Source organism: Drosophila willistoni (genome assembly GCF_018902025.1).
Source record: "Drosophila willistoni isolate 14030-0811.24 chromosome 2L unlocalized genomic scaffold, UCI_dwil_1.1 Seg168, whole genome shotgun sequence".
Lineage (NCBI taxonomy): Eukaryota > Metazoa > Arthropoda > Insecta > Diptera > Drosophilidae > Drosophila > Drosophila willistoni.
In genome coordinates this window covers 18,356,030-18,377,520 of record NW_025814047.1, presented here as the reverse complement: position 1 = coordinate 18,377,520, position 21,491 = coordinate 18,356,030, and the positions used below count along the sequence as shown (strand labels likewise).

At 37.7% G+C, this 21,491-nt stretch overlaps 1 protein-coding gene across 1 annotated transcript in view; it reads left to right on the top strand.

Annotated features, from left to right (window-relative positions):
• LOC6653196 (putative general negative regulator of transcription C16C9.04c) overlaps window positions 1-21,491 on the top strand; it is a 101,994-nt gene that overhangs the window by 2,611 nt on the left and 77,892 nt on the right. Inside the window, exons 2-5 of the mRNA XM_047009682.1 lie at window positions 20,730-20,913; window positions 20,976-21,089; window positions 21,154-21,303; window positions 21,363-21,449. Of these exons, the coding sequence (XP_046865638.1) occupies window positions 20,803-20,913; window positions 20,976-21,089; window positions 21,154-21,303; window positions 21,363-21,449 (462 nt within the window). The 5' untranslated portion in view covers window positions 20,730-20,802. The remainder of the gene's footprint in view (window positions 1-20,729; window positions 20,914-20,975; window positions 21,090-21,153; window positions 21,304-21,362; window positions 21,450-21,491) is intronic.

Sequence of the window (21,491 nt, the reverse complement as noted above, 5' to 3'; positions counted from 1 at the left end):
TCCTGCGAACTCAAGGAAAAAATCACTAGCCCGAAATGTAAAGCACGCGAAGTTTGAATTGAAAATTCACTTTACCTTTTGCCCACAGTAGTAAAAGAACGGATTGAATACTCAAAATTACACCTAAATTGGCCTGTGGAGAAATGGCGCTTCATACTGTGGTCAGATAATTCCAAAATTGTGATGTTTGGTGGGAGGGGATCTATGGACCGAAAAACATGAAGTACAGTCCGCAGTACACCATCAAGACTATTTAACATGGACGATGAAGTGTGTTGGTGTCGGGCTGTTTTTCCTATTATGGTGTTGATCTTATATGCTGCTTAGAAGGCATCCTGGACAAACATATTTACGTTAAAATTATTTAGGAAGCGATGGTACCATATGCCGAAAAGGAGATATCACTTTGTTGGGTCTTGTAACAAGACAATGACACAAAGAAATTGGCAAAAGCTCGTATAGATAATGCAGGAGCAGATTTAATGAAGTGGCCCGCACAGTCGCCCGATCTGAACCCGATCGACTGCTACAGAGCGTACATGAAAGTCCCTAGCACCAGAGAGGTGCCAGAAACTGCAGCCGCTTTCTTTATGCGGCTTTAAAATATGTGCTACTATCATATTACTCGCCTCATTGACAAAAATATTTTCGAAAATACCCGTGCAAAAAGGGTGTATTCAGTTTGGTCTGAAGAGTGAAGAAGAGAGAGAATTTCCGACCACATAAAGTATACATTAAAGCTTCTGCTCTCTGACGTGACGGTCGCGTATTATATAGCTCCTGAGTTTTTCTCAATATTCATTGTTCCTCTTAATTTTTAATTGTTTGTGTTTTATTTGCATAATGATTAGTGATTAGGGTTTGGTGCATTTTAATTTTTCTGTTTCTTTTTTTTCTCGTCATTGCTTCTGTAGTTTCTCCCCTCATCGCCACCATCTCATACCATCAGTGCTAGTGTTTTTTTATCTTGTTCTCTCTTCTTTGTGCTAGTGCTCAGCTTCTCTCCTGACTATTCACTTTTGTAACGCCGCCTCTCGAAGCTTGGCTTATAACTGTTCTTGCACTTTTTCTTGTGCTGTGCACTCTAGCTGTCTCTTTATTTAATCTTTATTTATTGATTTTTTATCGATAATTATCTTAGTGCAGTGTTTTTGAATTTTCTATATATTTTTATATATTTTTGCCTTGTGTTTCTTTTTGCTTTTCAATGGCTTGTTGTCTACCTACTTGCAAGCATTCTGATCGTTTTGATGATCAGTATAGAGCAATATCTTAATGAGTGTGACTCTAGCGTACATTTATTGTCGCAATTCAAGTATGTTCCATTTTCTGAGATGTCGCCCAAGAAATGTACCCTTGAGTTGCCTCGTAAGTAGTCGCCAGCGCTCTCTATTACATCTTCACCCATTTTACTTTCGCCTAAACCATCTTCTTGTCCCTCTTTATGCTCTTCTTTTTAGATTGAAGCATACAGTACAAGCCCTGGTGTACCTCAATCTATCCCTCACGGGAACTCTGATCAATTACAGGATCATGCTGGCTCTCAATCACTTATGGATTCCAATGCTCCTCCGCCTCCACAACTTCAGTGCCCCATCGCAAACAACTATTTATCTCTAGGCTTGCTCCAGATACTTCTGTTGAGACGTCTATGGCAGTTTACATTGGTAATATATGCCCTGCTAACGTTTTAGTTCAAAAGTTTAAGTTTTCTAGGCCTCTCGAAATATCCCCATTTAAAATTACAGTACCAAATGAGAATTTCTCAGCTATGGTAGACCCTAATTTTTGGAAAGAGGGCCTAGTTGTAGTTGTAGTAGCTGTCCACCTTTCTAATTTATATTCTGCTTCAAAAAACTAATAAGGTATAGTTTTTGCATTCATTATCAAATGTAAATAACAAAAGAGGACTTCTCACGAAGCTGTCGAAACTGTTCTGTGATTGCCAAACCTTTTCGGTTGACATATTAGCCTTTTCTGAAACTTGGCTCAACTTCTCTGTTTTGGATAACGAAATTCTTTCTAATAACTTTATTTCTTATAGGCTTGAATGTGTTGGTCGTCGTGGCGGTGGAGTACTCATTGCTGTTAACTCGAATCTGTGTTCAAGTGTTGTGCCGATTGCTCTGCCCTTAGGTGTTGAGTTTATTTGCGTCGAAATTACATGTTTCAACTTTAGCTTATATATTTCTTGTTCATATATTCCTCCAGCTTCTGATATCATGACCTACATGCACCATGCTGATGCTTTGCAAACTATTTTTAATCGTCTTAAAGATCGTGATTTCCTTATAGTTTTAGGTGATTTCAACTTGCCTAATATTTCTTGTCTTGTTGATGATAATCTATCTTTCTTAATTCCTTCATCTCAACATGTTTTTCTTGATAGCCTACTTGAATGTCCGCTATATCAGTTGAATTCTTTCCTTAACTCTTCTAAAAGAGTCCTTGATCTTGTTTTTGTCTCTCTTCTTACACATCTTCTTCTTAATAGCCTTATTTTCTATTTTGATTGGTCATTTCTATTTGAGTGCTGCTTTTCTACTCTGCTCTTAATTCTCTAATGGATAAATGCGTTCCTTATGTTAATGTCTCTACCGTCTCCAGCGCGCCAGTCTGGTTCACACGTAGGCTCTCCGTAACATTAAATCGAGATATTTTAAAAGCTTTAAAAAAAACAAATTTGCGACTCGTCGACTAGTCGAGACTATGCAAATGATTGTGTAGCGAGGTCTCAATTTTGTCTCTTAAATACTCAATGCTATAATATTTATATCGTGCGCTGTAAGGTTGAATTCTGTAAGAACAACAAAAGATTTTACAACTTTGTTAATTCTAAACGACGCTCTAATTTACTACCTTCCACATTCAGACTTAATGACTAGACTGCTAATAATGATTCAGATATTGCAGATCTGTTTGCTGAATTCTTTCAGTCGACTTATTCTACTACTGCTTCGAATCCCACATCCTATCCTGTCTCAATCCCACATTTAAATTGTATGTTTATACCCTTGCAAAAAGGGTATATTAATTTTGGTCAGAAGTGTGCAACGCATAGAAGGAAGCATCTTCGACCATATAAAGTAAAGTATATATTCTTGATCAGCATGAGAAGCTGAGTCGATGAGTTGCATGAGGTTTGAGGTTTTCCATTTTATTAGTTGTTCTATAATAATGCGGATACCCACCCTTTTCAAGGCCTTTGCAAAGTCTAATGCGATGGAGCAAGGGAATCAGACACTGATTTCACTTCTGCAAACCCCCATTTGACGACTTTCTAGTAACATTCGAATTTGACCAAAGGGAGTATAATTGGCAATTTCGTTTTTATCTAGTATGTTTTGTGAGGAGTCGTTTGATATACATATGTTTTGTTATTATGTACAGTTGCGAGCATAAAAATAGTAGCGCAAAACACTTGCCAATATTTATTACTATAACTTGCAAGATAATATTTCGATCTGTGTAAAAACTTTAAGTACCGTTATCAGCAATGTCTAAGACTTGTCCATTACGTTTTAACTTCACTTGGAGACTTAACTTTTTTGCTACTTCATTTTTAAGCTTAATTGCCAAATTTAGAGCGAGCAAAATAATAGTAGTGAAGGATCTTTCTTTGCAGGAAACTTAAACTATTGCTAGAAGATTGGTTTTCTTTGCTCTATTTGATGTGTTAAATGTTCGCGGTAGAAGATTCATCAAAGTATTCCAATTTGCAGACTTAAATGGGCCGCGGTACTCATATGCCTTTTGAGAAGAGGATTCAGATCAGAAACCTTATAGATGAGGGCAAAACTTACATAAAAGTCTGCGAAATTTGTAAGTGCTCCCCAACAGCAGTTCAAAATACATTAAAATTTAAAAAAATATCAGAAAGACGTGGCCGAAAGCTTAAAATCTCGCCCGAATTAGAAAAAAATATAGTACGAGACTCAAGGCTTCGCTCGTTAGCATCTGCTGTGGAGATCCAGGAAGAGCCTTAAGTGCCGGCCAGTGTTTGGACAGTGCGGTGAGAGTTACCTCAAAATAACGTGAACGCTCGCAGCCCTCGGAAAAATCCGCTTCTCCCACAGAAGACTATAAACGAACGGATTGAATGCTCAAAATTTCACATAAAATGGCCTGTGGAGAAATGGCGCAACATACTGTGGTCAGATGAGTCCAAAATTGTGATGTTTGGACAGAGGGGATCTAGGCTGTATATTCGTCGACAGAAAAACACGGAGTACCGTCCAAAGTACACCACCAAGACTATTAAACATGCCAGATGAAGTGTGAAGTGTCAGGTTGTTTTTCCTAATACGGTGTTGGTCCTATATGCTGCATAGAAGGCATAATGTGTACGTTAAAATTATGGAGGAAGTAAAGGTACCACATGACGAGGAGAAAATATCACTTTGTTGGGTCATTCAACAAGACAATAACCAGAAACACACAAGGAAAGTGGCAAAAGCTGGTATCGATAATGCTAGAGTAGATTTAATGAAGTGGCCCGCACAGTCGCCTGATCTGAGCCTGATTGAAAATTTGTAGTGCGACGTTAAGAAGGGAGTAGTGGCTGCACAGCCAACCACTAATAGAGGTCCTTAGACTGCTATATAGCGTACATGAAAGGCCTTAACAACAGAAAAGTGTCAGAAAATGATAGATACAATGCCGCGTCGCTGCGCAGACGTACTGGGGAACAATGGACATGCTACTAATTATTAATAGGTTGATATTAACTTAGTCTTTATTTTAAAACTATTTCCCTGGAATAAAACCCTATACTATGATATTATGTGCTCTTTAAAATATGTGCTACTATTATTTTGCTCGCCTCAATTTGGAACTATTGACACCAAATCTTGATTATTTTCGAAATATCAAAATGGAGTGGTTTTTTTTGTTTATAATATAATTAATAACAGACCGAATAATAAATTTGCATACCAAGAAGTCTCAGTCTTGCCCCGATAACATAACTTTCTATGATATTTATAAAATGGGTGAAGCCACTACTATTTTTTTGCACGCAGCTGTATATTTAAAATCTTTCCAGACTTGGACAATGATTAAATTCGATGAAAAACATATAAAACGTGGCGTTAGCAAAAGTACACTCAAAAAGCAAAGGCTCAGAACGGTTCATCGGGTGGGTCTTCAATCGTCATTTGCCGAGACCGAGGAGACTAGCCCTACCAGTCAGAATTAGGTTTGAAACGCAAATCCAGAGGGTGCAATATTTTAAGTCTGCGAGGATAGTTTTCATTTGGCAGGTCTGCTGCCAGCCGGTTGGGATGATTGGTGAGTCTGTCGAACTCCCAATCTCAAGACCTCCTTGTGGACTGAGGGGATTTGCAAGTCTCTTGCAAATGTTGTTTTGGAACCTTTGTAGTATTTGCACGTTGGAGTGACACGGTGTACCCCACAGCTAAATGCCGTATTCATTAGGGGTGTTCTTAGTTGTATGGGAGAAAAAAAATATTAATATATTTTTAGTTGCCAGCCAAAAAATTTGGGGCCGATCGGATAATGTTTATTGGGCGCGGAACTCACCTAAAGTTTTCAGTGTGATGCTCCCATATAAGCATACATAGCACCATACAAATATAAGAGTGAGCGAGATGGCATGCTATGAAATAAAATGTTAGTACCTTGTTAACACTATCGATGTTATATTACAAAAATAAAAGAATACAATCAAACGTTTCTTAATTAATGGGTTTAACTTAAATTTTTATTATGACTGACTAGATCACCTTTTTACAGTGTAGTATTATTTTTTATAAAGCTTCAACAACTTGAAACAATAATTGCTTTTCTTTCTCCTGGTTTGTGAGAACTCTGTATTCCTGCATAAATTTGACTCCCCTTCGGCCATATCATTTACGATCAGTATGTTAAATCTTCTTCAAATTCAAATGTTTGTGGTCCAATTCGATCCAGGTCAAGAAATGTTTGTGGTAGATTAGCTACCAAAGCTATTAATCTTCAGCGAGGTACCATAAATAATTGCTCATTTTTTTTCAACAGTATAGCCGAGGTTCCCGCGTCAGTATTTGCATATTTTAAACAATTTTTAAAATGGTTTAGGTCACGAAAAGGAGATTCAATAGCCTTTGTACACTGAAGCCATGCGTTAATGTACATTTGAAGATTCGACTTTTGGTGCACCTTGTAGCTAACTAGCACTGCGATGCCCTTAAACTATCACAAAAATCCGATCATTCCTGCGTGTAGCTAACGTGATGAGAGAGAACTTTATTGCGTTTACTGCGATGTTCTATATGAGCAGCCAAGGATTAATCATATACAGTGGCGAGCACCTGCGGATTCATGTTTCAATACTGTGACTTTGAGTGGCCACTTACTACTTACTCCTCTATTCAAGGAAGCTGTAGCTTGTTTTGATGTTGTCTTCGGTTGGACCGAAATACACGGCCAAGATTGTAAATGAATGTCCCGAAAATCAAACACACGAAGCACACGGCCAAGATTGTAAATGAATGTCACGAAAATCAAAATATTCTGATGCAGTGGCCGGCTTATAGCCCAGATCTAAATCCGATCCGAAAACCTATGGGCTCTGCTAAAGAAGCAACTGTCGCGCTACAATACCCCGCCAAGGACAATGGACGAGCTTTGGAGTCGAGTCCAAGCGGAATAGAGCACTCTATCGGACGGATTGATAGAAAAATTGGTGTAGAGTATGCCCATGTGCATTAAAGCCAAAGGCGTTTGGACTAAGTATTGAAAAAATTCCTTGATCTATAAGTTTTTTTACACGAGCAAAAGTGGATACTTGCTCAGTTTTGTAAGTTTGTAAGGAGGGGATAATGAATAAAATTTTATTGTTTTTCGTTTTATATATTATTAATGGATTTTTGTTAAAAATTTGGAATCGATAACTGCATTTTCCTGGGTTTTAGAGCGACTTAAAGTCACAGTATTGAAACATGTATCCGCAAGTGCTCGCCACTGTACATACCATAAGATATTTGGAAGTAGAGGAGTTTGGGCTAATTTTAGACGTGAAGTTTTGAATGGATACTAGTTTTGCAATCTTTATTTCGCGTTTGAGTAGGGCATTTGCGCTCTTTTTTGTATATTGATATTTCTTTCTAAGTTATTCCAGGCTGTGTTTTTGGTCCTTCAATTGCTGGAAGTTCCTGTCCCACCAAGCTACACTTTTTTCCAATTGGTTCTATGGGGATGGATTGGTTGGCTGCTTGAATGAATACTCTGGTTAAGCTGGCTGGTTCTTGCTGGTTGTCTTTAAGATTTTCGAAATGTTTTAAGTTAGCTGTGTTAAGTTTAAATATTGGTTTGGATATAGAGTTGTTGACATTGTTAATTTTGAAAAAATTTATGTGAATTGGATAAAGGCCGCTGCCGGGAATCGCACGTGTAGCAGTAGGCGTTTAGTGATAGGATAGGCGAAGCGTGGAGTGTGGTAAAATAGATTGGAGAGCTATTATTAAGTGATAAGTGAAGATTGATTTAAAAATTTGAAGTTAATGTTGCCTCTACTGTTATTTGTTTGGGAATCCCAGCATTTATGCTAGCTATTTAAGTCACCTGTTATCAATAGGGGTGTTTGTGTGGGCCATAAAGGTCTCCAAGATTTTGAATGTCTTTGTGGCGATATGTATGACTATAGTGAACTTAGAGTAAACTGTCACTGCGATTGTGTCAAAACAGGTAGAGTTATGTTTTGTGTTGTTGTATGGAATTATGGACAAGGAGGATTACCCCTCCATATCCGTTTGTACCAGTGTTTATGTGATATAAGGAGTAGTTTATAGGCGTTTATAGGCCAGCAGCATTTGAGTATAGCCGATTTTTTTTGATTGTAACTGATGTTCTATTTATCGATCTGATTGGTATCTGATGTTTTATTTCCAAAACTATCACATTAGTAAAGGTATATTTTAACTTCTCCACCTATTTTTCCTATATAACTATATGGGCAGCACGGACAGCAGAGTTTGAGCAGAGACGCTTTTTTTTTGACTGTAACTTCTGTTTTATTTATCGATCTGAAAACTATCACATTAGAAAATTAGTAAAGGTATGTATCTTCACCTATTTTTCCTATATGATATAGTGTTCCGATGCTGACGATTTTCATACTTTATCTTCCACGTGTAAATGTGTCCAGTTAGCTTTGTTAAGTTTAAATATTGGTTTGGTTATAGAGTTGTTGACATTGTTAATTTTGAAAAGATTTATGTGAATTGGATAATGGCCGCTGCCGGGAATCGCACGTGTAGCAGTAGGCGTTTATTGATAGGATAGGCGAAGCGTGGAGTGTGGTAAAATAGATTGGAGAGCTATATAACTATATGGGCAGCACTGACAGCAGAGTTTGAGCAGAGGCGCTTTTTTTTTTTGACTTGTGTTTTATTTATCGATCTGATTGGGATCTTATGATTTATTTCCAAAACATTCACCTATTTTTCCTATATGATATAGTGTTCCGATGCTGACGATTTTCATACTTTATCTTCCACGTGTAATAAGTAGCTCAAATATCAAGTTTCATCCCAATAGCTCTTAAGATAGCTGATCAAAACGGATACGCATCGACGAACGAACGGACAGATCTGTCGAAAACAGTGACTTTTATTAATGACTTCGTTATTCCCTATTGTAGGATTGTAGGCTGTTCTTTCGCAAGTGTTCGACTTCTCATATAAAACCTTTTCCACATTGACGCATATAGGTATGGAAAGATTAACAAAATAAACTTGCAAGGGTATACAAACTTCGCCGCGGTCGAAGTTACACCTGGCCCTCTGGTTTTTGATTGATTTAAAGTGCGTCAAATAGTCATAGCAGACATTTTCTTGCCAGAAATCGAAGCAAGTTGAACACATTATGTTGTGAGTTGAGTTCATTGCTTTCTATTTCACGGAGATTTGGGCAACAGTCCAACCTGGTTTTAAAAATCGTAGAAATCGTAAAAGCCATTTTCTTCCTCTCGAAGCAGTTTTGATCGACCCATTTTATTTTATTAATTCAATTCTAGAACTAAAGCAATAATACAAGGTGGTGCAAAGGAAGTCATCCGATGTTGTTTGGCTCTTATTTTTTTTTTGTAAATGAAAAACTTCGATTCTGTTTTTTGATTATGTTTATGATATGTTTTTAGAATTAATTGTGTGAAGTCGAGAAGATGATATCGGACAAATGGGCGCCGTCACAATTGATTGCCATACTGGCTCGTTTTGGCATTTTCCATCACTTCGGCGAGCGTTTCGGGCGATAAATTCTCGCATTTGTTTCGGATATTTTCCTTGAGGCCTTCCAAGGTCTCAGGCTTGTTGATGTAAACACGGGACTTTAAAAAACCCCATAAAAAGAAGTCCGGGACTTCTGGCGGGCTAGTGCAAATCGCCAAAACGCGAAATTAAGCGACCCGGAAACGCGTCTTTCACAATTATTCCGAGTTCTTGGGAAGTTTATAGCGGACGTTGACGATACTATGCGCAATACGTTCAAGTGGCCCCTACGACACCAGGACAAAGCCTGTTACGCGCGAGCCCAAGCAGATAACTGCCCACCTCCCACCCGACCGACCGAGGGGTGCAGCCGTATAACGCACGGCACGAATCGCGTGGACAAAATACACAATAGAAAAGACAGACAAACACATAATACTATAGCTATCTATTAACTAAATGGGATAGGATAGATGTTTTAAGCATATTAATAGAAAACTCTGAGCCGATTACAGGGGATAGAAGATTGTAATCAGAGCAGAGGACCCTAAAAGGTTCATGCATAGCATAGTTAGAAGAACAACGACTAAAGGATAAAGGTATTAAAGGATGTCTACTCCGTCTACATGGTACCGACAGATTCACCTGAGCTAATAACTCAGGCGAGTCGATATCACCAATTAGGAGCTTGTGCATAAAAATGACACCAAGCATAATTCTACGGTTAGTTAGGGACGGAAGGTTAATCAAGAGAAGTCTACTAGAATACGAAGGCAAATTGACATTGCGATCCCAGCTTAAGCCACGAAGAGCAAATAGCAAGAACTGCTTTTGAACGGATTCTAGTCTAATCTGGTGCGACTCATATTGAGGTGACCAAATGCAAGATCCATACTCTAAAATAGGACGGACAAGCGAAGTAAAAAGAACTTTAGTTGTATAGGGGTCATCAAATTCTTTTGACCATCTTTTAATGAAACCCAGGACACTCATGGCCTTTGCGACCGTGGTGGAAATATGGGTGTTAAAATTTAACTTATGGTCCATAAGTACGCCCAAGTCATTCATATTATTTAGATGTTCTAAAGGGCTGTTGTTTAGAAAATAAGTGACCAGTTGAGGAGAGTTACGAAAAAAAGTCATTACCTTACATTTGGTAGTGTTAAGATTTAGTAGATTAAACTGGCACCAGGATTGAAAGTTTTTAAGATCAGCTTGTAGCCGACTGAATGAATCTGTATCTTTATAAGTAAGACAAAGCTTGACATCGTCAGCATACATAAGCACACGCGAATGAACAATGACTGATGGAAGATCGTTAATAAATAGTGTGAAGAGCAGAGGGCCAAGATGACTACCTTGAGGTACACCAGAAGTCACAGAAATGGAAACGGAAAAAGAAGACTTAAAAAGTACCTTCTGTTTTCTATTTGTTAAATATTCTCGAACCCAAGAAAGGAAAAGGGGTGGAAACCCAATGTCGCTCAGCTTGGAAAGTAATAGGGTATGATTAACGGAATCAAAGGCTTTGCTGAAGTCAGTGTATATGACATCAGTTTGTTTACCATTTTTGAACCCCTTGATAATTATTGATGTAAATTCTAAAAGGTTAGTGGTTGTAGATCTACGTTTCACAAACCCATGTTGGGATGGCGAAATAATAGAGCTGCAAAAATGTTGCAATTGAGAAGTTATAATTTTCTCAAAAGCTTTCGGAATAGCGGACAATTTTGAGATACCTCTATAGTTAGAGGCTTCGGACTTTTTGCCATTTTTATGCAGAGGAATAATATACGACTCCTTCCAAATAGATGGAAAAGAGGAAGATTCTACAGACAATAGAAACAATTTTAAAATGGGTTTACATAATGCGTTTGCACAGAACCTGAGTACACATCCAGGAATACCGTCTGGCCCCGGAGAATAAACAGGTTTAACTAATTTAAGTTCGCTAAGAATAGAACTTTCATCAATCACTGGATTGAAAATGCAATTAGCCTTTTTTAAATGATAAGGATACGGACTTGCTCGATATTCCGTTGAGGAATAAGTTGTTTTGAAAAAACTCGCAAACATATCGGCAATTGCCTGATCAGTGCTCGCTTTTTTATTTTGAAAAGACAAAAAAGATGGGTGCACAGAGGTCTTACGTTTAGAATTAACAAAATTATATAATTGTTTAGGGTCAGAAGAAAACTGAAGCTTACACCGCTGAAGATAATTCTTATAGCATTGTGTATTAAGCATCATGAATTTTGAACGAGCGACTGTATACAGAGCATAATCTGATGAACGACGTGTTTTTTGAAACTTCTTATAATATCGAGTCTTCACATTTTTCAAACTGGATAACTCGAGAGAAGACTAGGGAGGTTTGTTAAACCGATTCTGTCTACCAAGAGGCACAGAAATATCAAAGAGTGAATTCAGAGTATCATAAAATAAGCGAACAGCCGAGTTCATATCACTACAATTGTACAGATAAGCCCAATCGGTAGTAGCAATGTTTTCATTAAGGCTGGCAAAGTCAGTCTTACGAAAGCACCTAGTTAGTGGTAACTCATTTGAACCAAGTAATGGTGAAAGCAAGGGCAAATCAATTTTTAAATTTAATGTAGGATGAAATTTGTCTTCTGGAAGAACAAATGGTTCGATCCTAGAAACCTCTACACTAAACACTAATTTTAAAGGACGAAATGTCCCGAGGATAAGAAAATTTAAACTTCTCCACCGCAATATTCGAGACGTTAACTTTCTTCCGAATATAGGCTATTACATCATCAGATGTGACAACAGGGTCTAGCCTAGAAACAAATATATGTTTCTTTGGTGGTATGCCAACGAGAGGCCGCGGTCCCGAAGCGTCAGCCGCAGCAGTAACGTTGGACAAGTCACCCACTGCAGCAGTCAACTTGTTTACGGGGCCCTCAATACTTTTAGAACTATCGGCAATTTCCATTGGAATGTGTAATTGCCCAGACACATCGGACACTACAATAGGCATCGTTTTTAAGAGATCATTCCCAGGTGATACCGGTAATTCATTACTAATAGCATTCACAACCGGGCTCTTAAACGATATCAATTGCTGTACATTAGGAGTGGACGGTGCATGAGACCGGTCGGGGACGATAAGAGACGCTGGCGGATCTACAGATACAGAAACACCCCAAGGACTGGTCCTTTTACGTTTCGGAGACTCATTCATAAGCGATAAACTTCTGAACTGAGTCTCCACCGCAGTAAACTCCGCTTGGAGTTTATTAAAACCTGCCCTTAAAGTGTCAAAACTATCTCTAGTCCGCCTCATGAAAGAGCGCATCTCATTCTCGACCTCCCGGCAAGCATCACATCCATATTTTAAGCCACCACCTTTAGCAATAGACTCCTTGATTCTGCCTGTGTAGGTGTGTGCAGGTTGCACACTTAACGTGAACCGCATTGTCACACAACCAGCAAAGAATATAATCATTTTGAGCAGACAACCATTTTATCAAAAGTTTAATTTAATTACAAAAGGAAATACAAAAAAATAAAAATTCTAAAGGTAAAAAATCTGTGTATAAGAATATACTGACCAGTTCTGATACAAGGGTTAATGTGCAGAGTAAGCCTTCGCAACTAAAGAATAAAAAGAAATGAAAACACAAAAACAAAAACACGTATCACAGAGTAGCGGGTAGGCAAAAGACGAGAGCGCAAATCAATCAAGAATAGGAAAGAGCGGGAGAGCGCGTCAAATTGAACACATGCAACAACAATTTGTACGCAAGAGCGCGAGAGTTAGTTAAAACGGTAAAGACACAAAAGCAAAAGAGATAAACAAAACAACAACACCGCTAATGCAAGTATGGTTGTAAGTTTTGATTTTATTTAAATTTAAACAAAAACGACAGCAAGAACTCGCGAAATGAAAATAAAATTCGGATGTTGTAATTATTATTAATTAAACCGATAATTTAAGAGTTATGTAAAAGTATTTAATCGCGAGAAAAAATAAAAGTTGATAAGCGCAAAAAAAACACGTCCGTCCTCTGCAACGAGTGAGATATGAGATATGAGGGAGTGTATCGCTCCATGGTTTATTAACTTGAATTCTGTATCTGTCTAGTCCACAAATGTCAAAACAGATTTGACATTGGCGGCCATTTGCAGAAATGAGAGCATCTTCCAATAGGGTGATTTCTTTTGCGCCACCTTGTAGATACGCATGCAACCAAGCAATAATCATGCATATTTCGGCAAAGCGGTAGACGAAGACAGATACTAGAAATAAGAACGGTACTTTTCCAAAGTTGTTGCTTTGATCTTTTATTTGGTGTATTACTCTTTGCGAAATTCGTAAAAACAACTGTTTGGCAGGAAAATCAAAACAAATTTTTAATGTGTCTTATCATTATCATTTCGTTTTTTTTTGCATCAAAATCAAACCAAAACGGTTTGCCGCATTATACTCATTTTAGAGCCACCAAATTTGGTATGTATACTCGTGTAGTATGTAAATGTGGCCACGCCCTTAAAATTTACATAACTTTTTTTCTTAAAAACTATAACAGCTAGAGACATCAACTTTGGTATATACCTATACTTGTTTAGTTAGTACGCAGAAACTAAATGTTTAAATTTTTTGCACAGCAGCCTTTCGTCCCGAAAGTTACATAAAACAGATTTTCTTAAAAGCTATAACAGCTGCTGACATTTGGTATATAAACTAGCTTAATAGACTCGCAGATATTGGCTATTGAAAAATTTTGCCACGCACACTTCCGCTCCAAAATAAACACTTTTTCAAACATTCTTAATAAATATATGATTAGTCTGGGACTATTTGTTTTGTATACATGATGTTGACGAAGAGTTTTTTTTCGGCCAACATATTTTATTTGTTGTTATTTGACATTGAAACGTCAAAATTAAATTTTTCGAATGAAAAAAGAATATACAGCTGCGAGCAAAAAAATAGTAGTGGCTTCACCCATTTTATAAATATCATAGAAAGTTATGTTATCGGGGCAAGACTGAGACTTCTTGGTATGCAAATTTATTATTCGGTCTGTTATTAATTATATTATAAACAAAAAAAACCACTCCATTTTGATATTTCGAAAATAATCAAGATTTGGTGTCAATAGTTCCAAATTGAGGCGAGCAAAATAATAGTAGCACATATTTTAAAGAGCACATAATATCATAGTATAATATCATAGGGTTTTATTCCAGGGAAATAGTTTTAAAATAAAGACTAAGTTAATATCAACCTATTAATAATTAGTGGCATGTCCATTGTTCCCCAGTACGTCTGCGCAGCGACGCGGCATTATATCTATCATTTTCTGACACTTTTCTGTTGTTAAGGCCTTTCAGGTACGCTCTATAGCAGTCTAAGGACCTCTGTTAGTGGTTGACTTTGCAGCCGCTAATCCCTTCTTAACGTCGCACTACAAATTTTCAATCAGGCTCAGATCAGGCGACTGTGCGGGCCACTTCATTAAATCTACTCTAGCATTATCGATACCAGCTTTTGCCACTTTCCTTGTGTGTTTCTGGTTATTGTCTTGTTGAAAGACCCAACAAAGTGATACTCCGGTGATACGGTACTCCGTGTTTTTCTGTCGACGAATATACAGCATAGATCCCCTCTGTCCAAACATCAAAATTTTGGACTCATCTGACCACAGTATGTTGCGCCATTTCTCCACAGGCCATTTTATGTGAAATTTTGAGCATTCAATCCATTCGTTTATGGTCTTCTGTGGGAGAAGCGGATTTTTCCGAGGGCTGCGAGCGTTCAAGTTATTTTGAGGTAACTCTCACCGCACTGTCTAAACACTGGCCGGCACTTTAGGCTCTTCCTGGATCTCCACAGCAGATGCAAACGAGCGAAGCCTTGAGTCTCGTACTATATTTTTTTCTAATTCGGGCGAGATTTTAAGCTTTCGGCCACGTCTTTCTGATATTTTTTTAAATTTTAATGTATTTTGAACTGCTGTTGGGGAGCACTTACAAATTTCGCAGACTTTTATGTAAGTTTTGCCCTCATCCATAAGGTTTCTGATCTGAATCCTCTTCTCAAAAGGCATATGAGTACCGCGGCCCATTTAAGTCTGCAAATTGGAATACTTTGATGAATCTTCTACCGCGAACATTTAACACATCAAATAGAGCAAAGAAAACCAATCTTCTAGCAATAGTTTAAGTTTCCTGCAAAGAAAGATCCTTCACTACTATTATTTTGCTCGCTCTAAATTTGGCAATTAAGCTTAAAAATGAAGTAGCAAAAAAGTTAAGTCTCCAAGTGAAGTTAAAACGTAATGGACAAGTCTTAGACATTGCTGATAACGGTACTTAAAGTTTTTACACAGATCGAAATATTATCTTGCAAGTTATAGTAATAAATATCGGCAAGTGTTTTGCGCTACTATTTTTTTGCTCGCAACTGTACATACAATTTGTCAAGTAATTCTTTGCAAAAAGGAAAAAAGTCACACAAATGCATTTATCAACTTAAAGTTTATTACAAAGCATTACTTTTTTTCAACATTTCTTTTGGTAACTTATAGTTTAAAGCAAGGATGGCCACGTAGTGGCTCTTTTGGCTCCCGTGTCTCTTTACCGGCAGTGGCTGGGCAGCGAAAAAGGTCGCGACCTTTTTCCCCCTCCCCGCAAAATTCGGGACTTGTCCGTCCCTCTACCCACAAGTTGCGAGCTCGAGATCGCGACCTTTTCCCCCTCCCCGCAAAATTCGAGACTTGTCCGTCCCTCTGCCCACAAGTTGCGAGCTCGAGATCGCGACCCTTTTCCCCCTCCCCGCAAAATTCGGGACTTGTCCATCCCTCTACCCACAAGTTGCGAGCTCGAGATCGTGACCTTTTTCCCCCTCCCCCCAAATTCGGGACTTGTCCACAAAATGCAAAATGCAAACAATTATTTGAAGTGTACTAAAAACTAGGAAAATATTATTTTCCAGTGAATTAAAAAATTCTGTTGGATAATTGGCAACATCATCATCATTAGTAACGGAATCAACTGATTTGTAATTCTTCAATTCGCCAGCTATTTTCTCTTGAATCTGAAAATTCATTTCGTTCAAATCAACATTTTTTGCGGCCAATATAACACGTTCGCTTAACCAATCGTGATTTACGTAATTTTGAGCTATGTTTAGGAAAACCATCTCCATGAGTTCGGTCTTTGATTCACAAAAGTTACAAAAATTGGTAGGGAATGTAATGTATCCCGATGATGTCAACAGCAATATTACCATTAACAATATCGAGCAGTTGTTTGGAAAACACTTCTCCAGACTGGTCTTCCTGCAATTCGATTCTGTCTCATACTCAATTTAAGTGTTTTAATGTATTTCCATAAAATGGACGACTTCAAACATGCATTTAGTTCAACAGCTGGCGTTGAGCGTGAAACAACTGGCAATATTTGTCGAAAATCACCTGCCAATAGCATCATTGCACCACCAAACCGGGTTCTGTTATTTCGTAAATCTTGCATTGAGCGATCTAATGCCTCTAAAGATTTTTTGTGTGCCATCGTGCATTCATCACAAATGATCAATCTGGTTTGCTGCAGCACTTTGCCGATGGCAGAATTCATCGAAAGGTTGCAAGTTGGAGTTTCATTTATTTGTAGGTTCAACGGCAACTTTAGAGCTGAATGAGCTGTTCGACCGCCTTCCAACAACGTAGCCTGATGAAGCGATCGAATCGTGGCCAAAATCAATGATAACAGAAACGTTTTTCCAGTTCCACCAGAAGCATCTAAAAAATAAAATCCGCCAGTACCATCGTTCACTACTTTCATGAGCGTATCGTAGGCATATTTTTGTTGTTGATTCAAAAGGGGTACTGTTCTATCAACCATTTCTCTTAATGTTTCGGAATCGTATTGGGCTTCGCGTTTCAATTCTTGATCAAATGAGTTGTGCATTGGACGATTGGGTGCTATCATTCCTATTTGTATTAATACTTGGTTGGTAAGCATCAAGCACATGTCCTCAATTAAAATTAACGTTTCATTGTGAATTTCTTCGTTCATTTGTAAATCTGCATTTGATGTTCTAAGACGCATCTGATGCAATATATCTTCCGCCATATGATCTTTGTATTTATGCCATAATTAAATCAGTGTTGATGGGAAGGATAATTTTCAGGATAATTTTCAAGTAATTTCTAGTGTAGACCAAAAATAGCTTACTTATTGTAAGTATGTATGTATGTTAGAAACCATGCCATGCTTCACTGTGCCCCCGCCTGATTAGGAATCTTTTCCCAGTTTGCCCCCACCTCCACTATTTCTATTTTGACCAAACGCATTCAATTGCTTCGATTGTGGAGAAGCTCCTGTAGCTGCAAAATGATGGACCTGCTTACGGAGGTATATATTCTAGATCGTGCATTGGCTTCGTCTCTATCATCACCGATAAAGTACATTTGAAGAAATTTATGTTCACTATCTGGGAAGGCGAGCAGGGCGCCAGCTTTGTGATAGATTTGCCCTTTGACTTTGAAAGTTGGCATGAATTGGGCAGCTACAATTTCCACACCAAAAGACGTCATTTAGAAGCAGGAATTATATTTCCTAATGTTTGATAGGAAATGATTCGATTCAGTAGTGGATCCGGAAAGTAGAGTTCACAGTGGCTCTGGTGGTGCTTCAAGTTGAGGTAATTTGATTTTGCTACCAGCACAACACATTCCTTCCGTTTCATTATTGAACTTCAGAGCCTGAGAGTAAGTGCAGACATGACTCTGCTGGCCAATGACGACATAGCGGTTTGTGCCATAATCAACAGCTGGGTCATATCAAAATGCAATACGATGGTATTGCTCATGTCGATCTAGTCTTATCTGTGCGCGGGATTCTGCTACCCTTCCCCTATGCAGTTTACTTCTTTCCAAGCGAAGCAATTGAATTGATGCAAACCGCGACTCTCGGGCTCGCAAACGCTTATGCTCAAGCCTGGCTGCACGCCTTTCGGCCGCTTCCAATAAGAATCCTCTGCTTTGCCTTAGCCGCTCCGCTTCCAGTACCAATTCTCGCTCTTTTTCAGTCCTATTCGAAACATTGCTTCTGATTCTTTCTACGTTGTGAGTACGACGACCCAAATTCGCTTTTTTAGGAGGCATTATTTCGTTAGTAACTTTTCGTTTGTAACTAAAACAGGAATGCGGTCGATACACGGAAAGCCGTTGTAAAAACCCATCTTTTTCGCGCTCGCAAAGATTTTCTTAATATTTTTTTTTCGTAAGAACCTTCTCCTAATAATAACAAATACAACAAAAAAAGAATTAGTGAAATCGGTCCAGACATTCACGCGTGATGCCGTGACCAAGGAAAACGGGTTTCATTTTTATATATATAGATGAAAAGTAATGAAAAATTGTCGTTTGGCATTGAATAATGCCAATGAAATTGTGTTTTCATTAGCATTATAATTATAAAAAAAATTTCAAATCAAGAAAAAATAAAATTGGTAAAAAATAAGAACTAATTAAAAAAAACTTATTTAAAATTAGGGAAAATTGTTAGAAAATTAGGAAAAATTAAGAAAATGAAGTAAGTAAGTCGTCTCGCCGACTTGGGTATACCATACATCAGGTGAGACAAATGTATGTCTATTAAATTGTTTTAACATGCCCTCATACCATATGCTATCTCGTTCACTCTACAAACACATGAGCACTCTAGCACCGCCACTAGCCAACGGTCAATTCTGTTTTTATGGATCGCGTAGCAAAATACGTTCATACGTATATTTTGTATGTTTCTAGTCCGATTTCAATCAAATCAATTTGGTAGTTTGATAGAAATAGATAAGATTTATTAGTCTGCCAAATTTGATCGCGATGGTCAATAAATTGCAAGAGCCAGTCGGTTTTTTCTAAATTATGGAGGCGGACGTGGGCGTAGCAACATATTAAAATATATATATATTCTGCGCGCATACTAAACCAATATACATCCTGAATTTGGTGACTTTAGCTTTGTTAGTTTTCGAGAAAATCAGTTTTGTTTAATTTTCGGGGGCGGAAATGGGCGTGGCAAAATTTTTAAATAGTCAATATCTGCGCGTCTATTAAGCTAGCTTACATACCAAATTTAATGTGGGTAGCTTTCATAGTTTTTAAGAAAATCAGATTTATGTAAATTCTGGGGGCGAAAGGGGGCGTGCCAAAAATTTGAAACAAACTCGATAACTGTACATACTACACGAGACTGCATACCAAATTTGGTGGATCTAGCTCTTATAGTCTCCGAGATCTAGGTGTTCATACGAACGGACGGACGGACGGACAGACGGACATGGCTAGATCGACTCGGTTGTTGATCCTGATCAAGAGTATATATACTTTGTGGGGTCGGAGATGCTTCCTTCTGCCTGTTACATACATTTTGGCGACTTTAATATACCATTTCACCCTATGGGTGTATGGTATAAAAATTGTGAAAAATTAAGAAAAAAAATTAGGAAAATTATCAAAAAATTAACAACAATAAGGGAAATTTGAAAAAATTAACCAAAAAATTAGAAAAAAATAGGAAAATTAGGAAAAATTAAGAAAAAAATTGGGTCTAGTATTTATGCAACTTACCTTTTGGTTTGGTTTCATGGCTTACGGATTTCTGGCAATCATTTTTAAGGTTTGTCGCTAACTCTCTTAAAGGTAAAGAAATTTCAAAATGTACAAATATTATTTCCAATGACTGCAAGGGTATATAATAGACATCTGCATGAGTTGCATCAAAGTGACATTCGAATGTACAACAGCAAAATTGAGTTGGGTGAATATGGGTACAAAGCGGAATGAGTATGAACGAGTGAGTGATTTCGCAAAGCACTCGGACGCACAATGTTGAAGCAATGAGTACGAGTGAGAACAAGCGAAAATGAGAGCATAGGGTTCGAATGTATTCGAATGTCAAAACGGTTGTTGTTGTTCTTTTGCTCTGCAGAAAAACGAAATTAAGCACAAAGCAAAAAGTAGAACTTGAAGAAAACGCAATATTGGATAACCTAAAGCATAGAAAATAAGGAGTAGAACTTAAAGAAAACAAAAAAGAGCGAAACTTCGACACTTCACACGAAATAAATACACGAAATACAATGTATGTTCTGTGATACCCGAGTGATTCGACTGTTTTCAGCATGTCTCATTCTCACTCATTCGCTTTGCATGAGTGCCAAAATATACCACTTCTCTATACACATTCATTCATTGTGGGCTTCTCACTCACTCAATTCTATTTCATTCGAATGTTCTCAATTTTGCGTAGTGAGTGAATGGAGCCAAGCAGATGTCTAGTATAAACTTTGGTTGGTTATAGGTTGATAAATGAATTTGTGTGACTTTTTTCATTTTGCGAAGAATTACTTGACAAACTGTATATACTGTATGGGGCGGATAGGTCCCATTGTCTGCGATACAAACGTGACCAAAATTTAGAAAAATTATTATAATAAATATTTAAAAATACAAATGTATGTATTTATATATTTTTTTACAGCTTTTGTTTTTCTATCGAACATCATATTTAAAGACAAAATATTCTGATTACGGAAGAATTCGAATAACAAACAATGAACGGTTTGCCAAGCCCCAGTAATGATGATGCTGTCGAGTGTCCCTTGTGTATGGAACCTTTTGAAGTAGATGACCTAACATTCTTTCCGTGCACTTGTGGCTACCAGGTGAGGTCAATGAGTGTTTGCAATCAATTTATAAGCGCATTAATTTCTATACTTTCGTGCAGATTTGTAGATTCTGCTGGCACAGAATCCGTACAGATGAAAACAAGTTGTGTCCTGCGTGTCGAAAAGAATATCCGGAAAATCCGGCAGACTTTAAACCATTATCTCAAGAAGAAGTATGTCAGATGTATTTCCACATGTTTCAAACTATGTTATTAAAATAAAAATTTTGCAATTTAGATGATCGCCTTCAAGTCCCAAAAACGTCAAAGGGACCAACAAAGGAAGCAAAAGATAACTGAAAATCGAAAACATTTAGCCAATGTTCGTGTGGTTCAAAAGAATTTGGTATTTGTTGTTGGCCTACCACCAAGACTTGCTGATGCAGATGTAAGAGCTTAATTAACTTATTGAAATTCAAATTAAGAACTAATAAGTTTTGGTTGTAGATATTGAAGAAACATGAGTATTTTGGAAAGTATGGAAAAATTCATAAGGTAGTTATTAATCCAAGTACTACTTATGCTGGAGTGCAGGTAAGAGACTTCTATATTATTCATTGCTAAAGAAAAAAAACG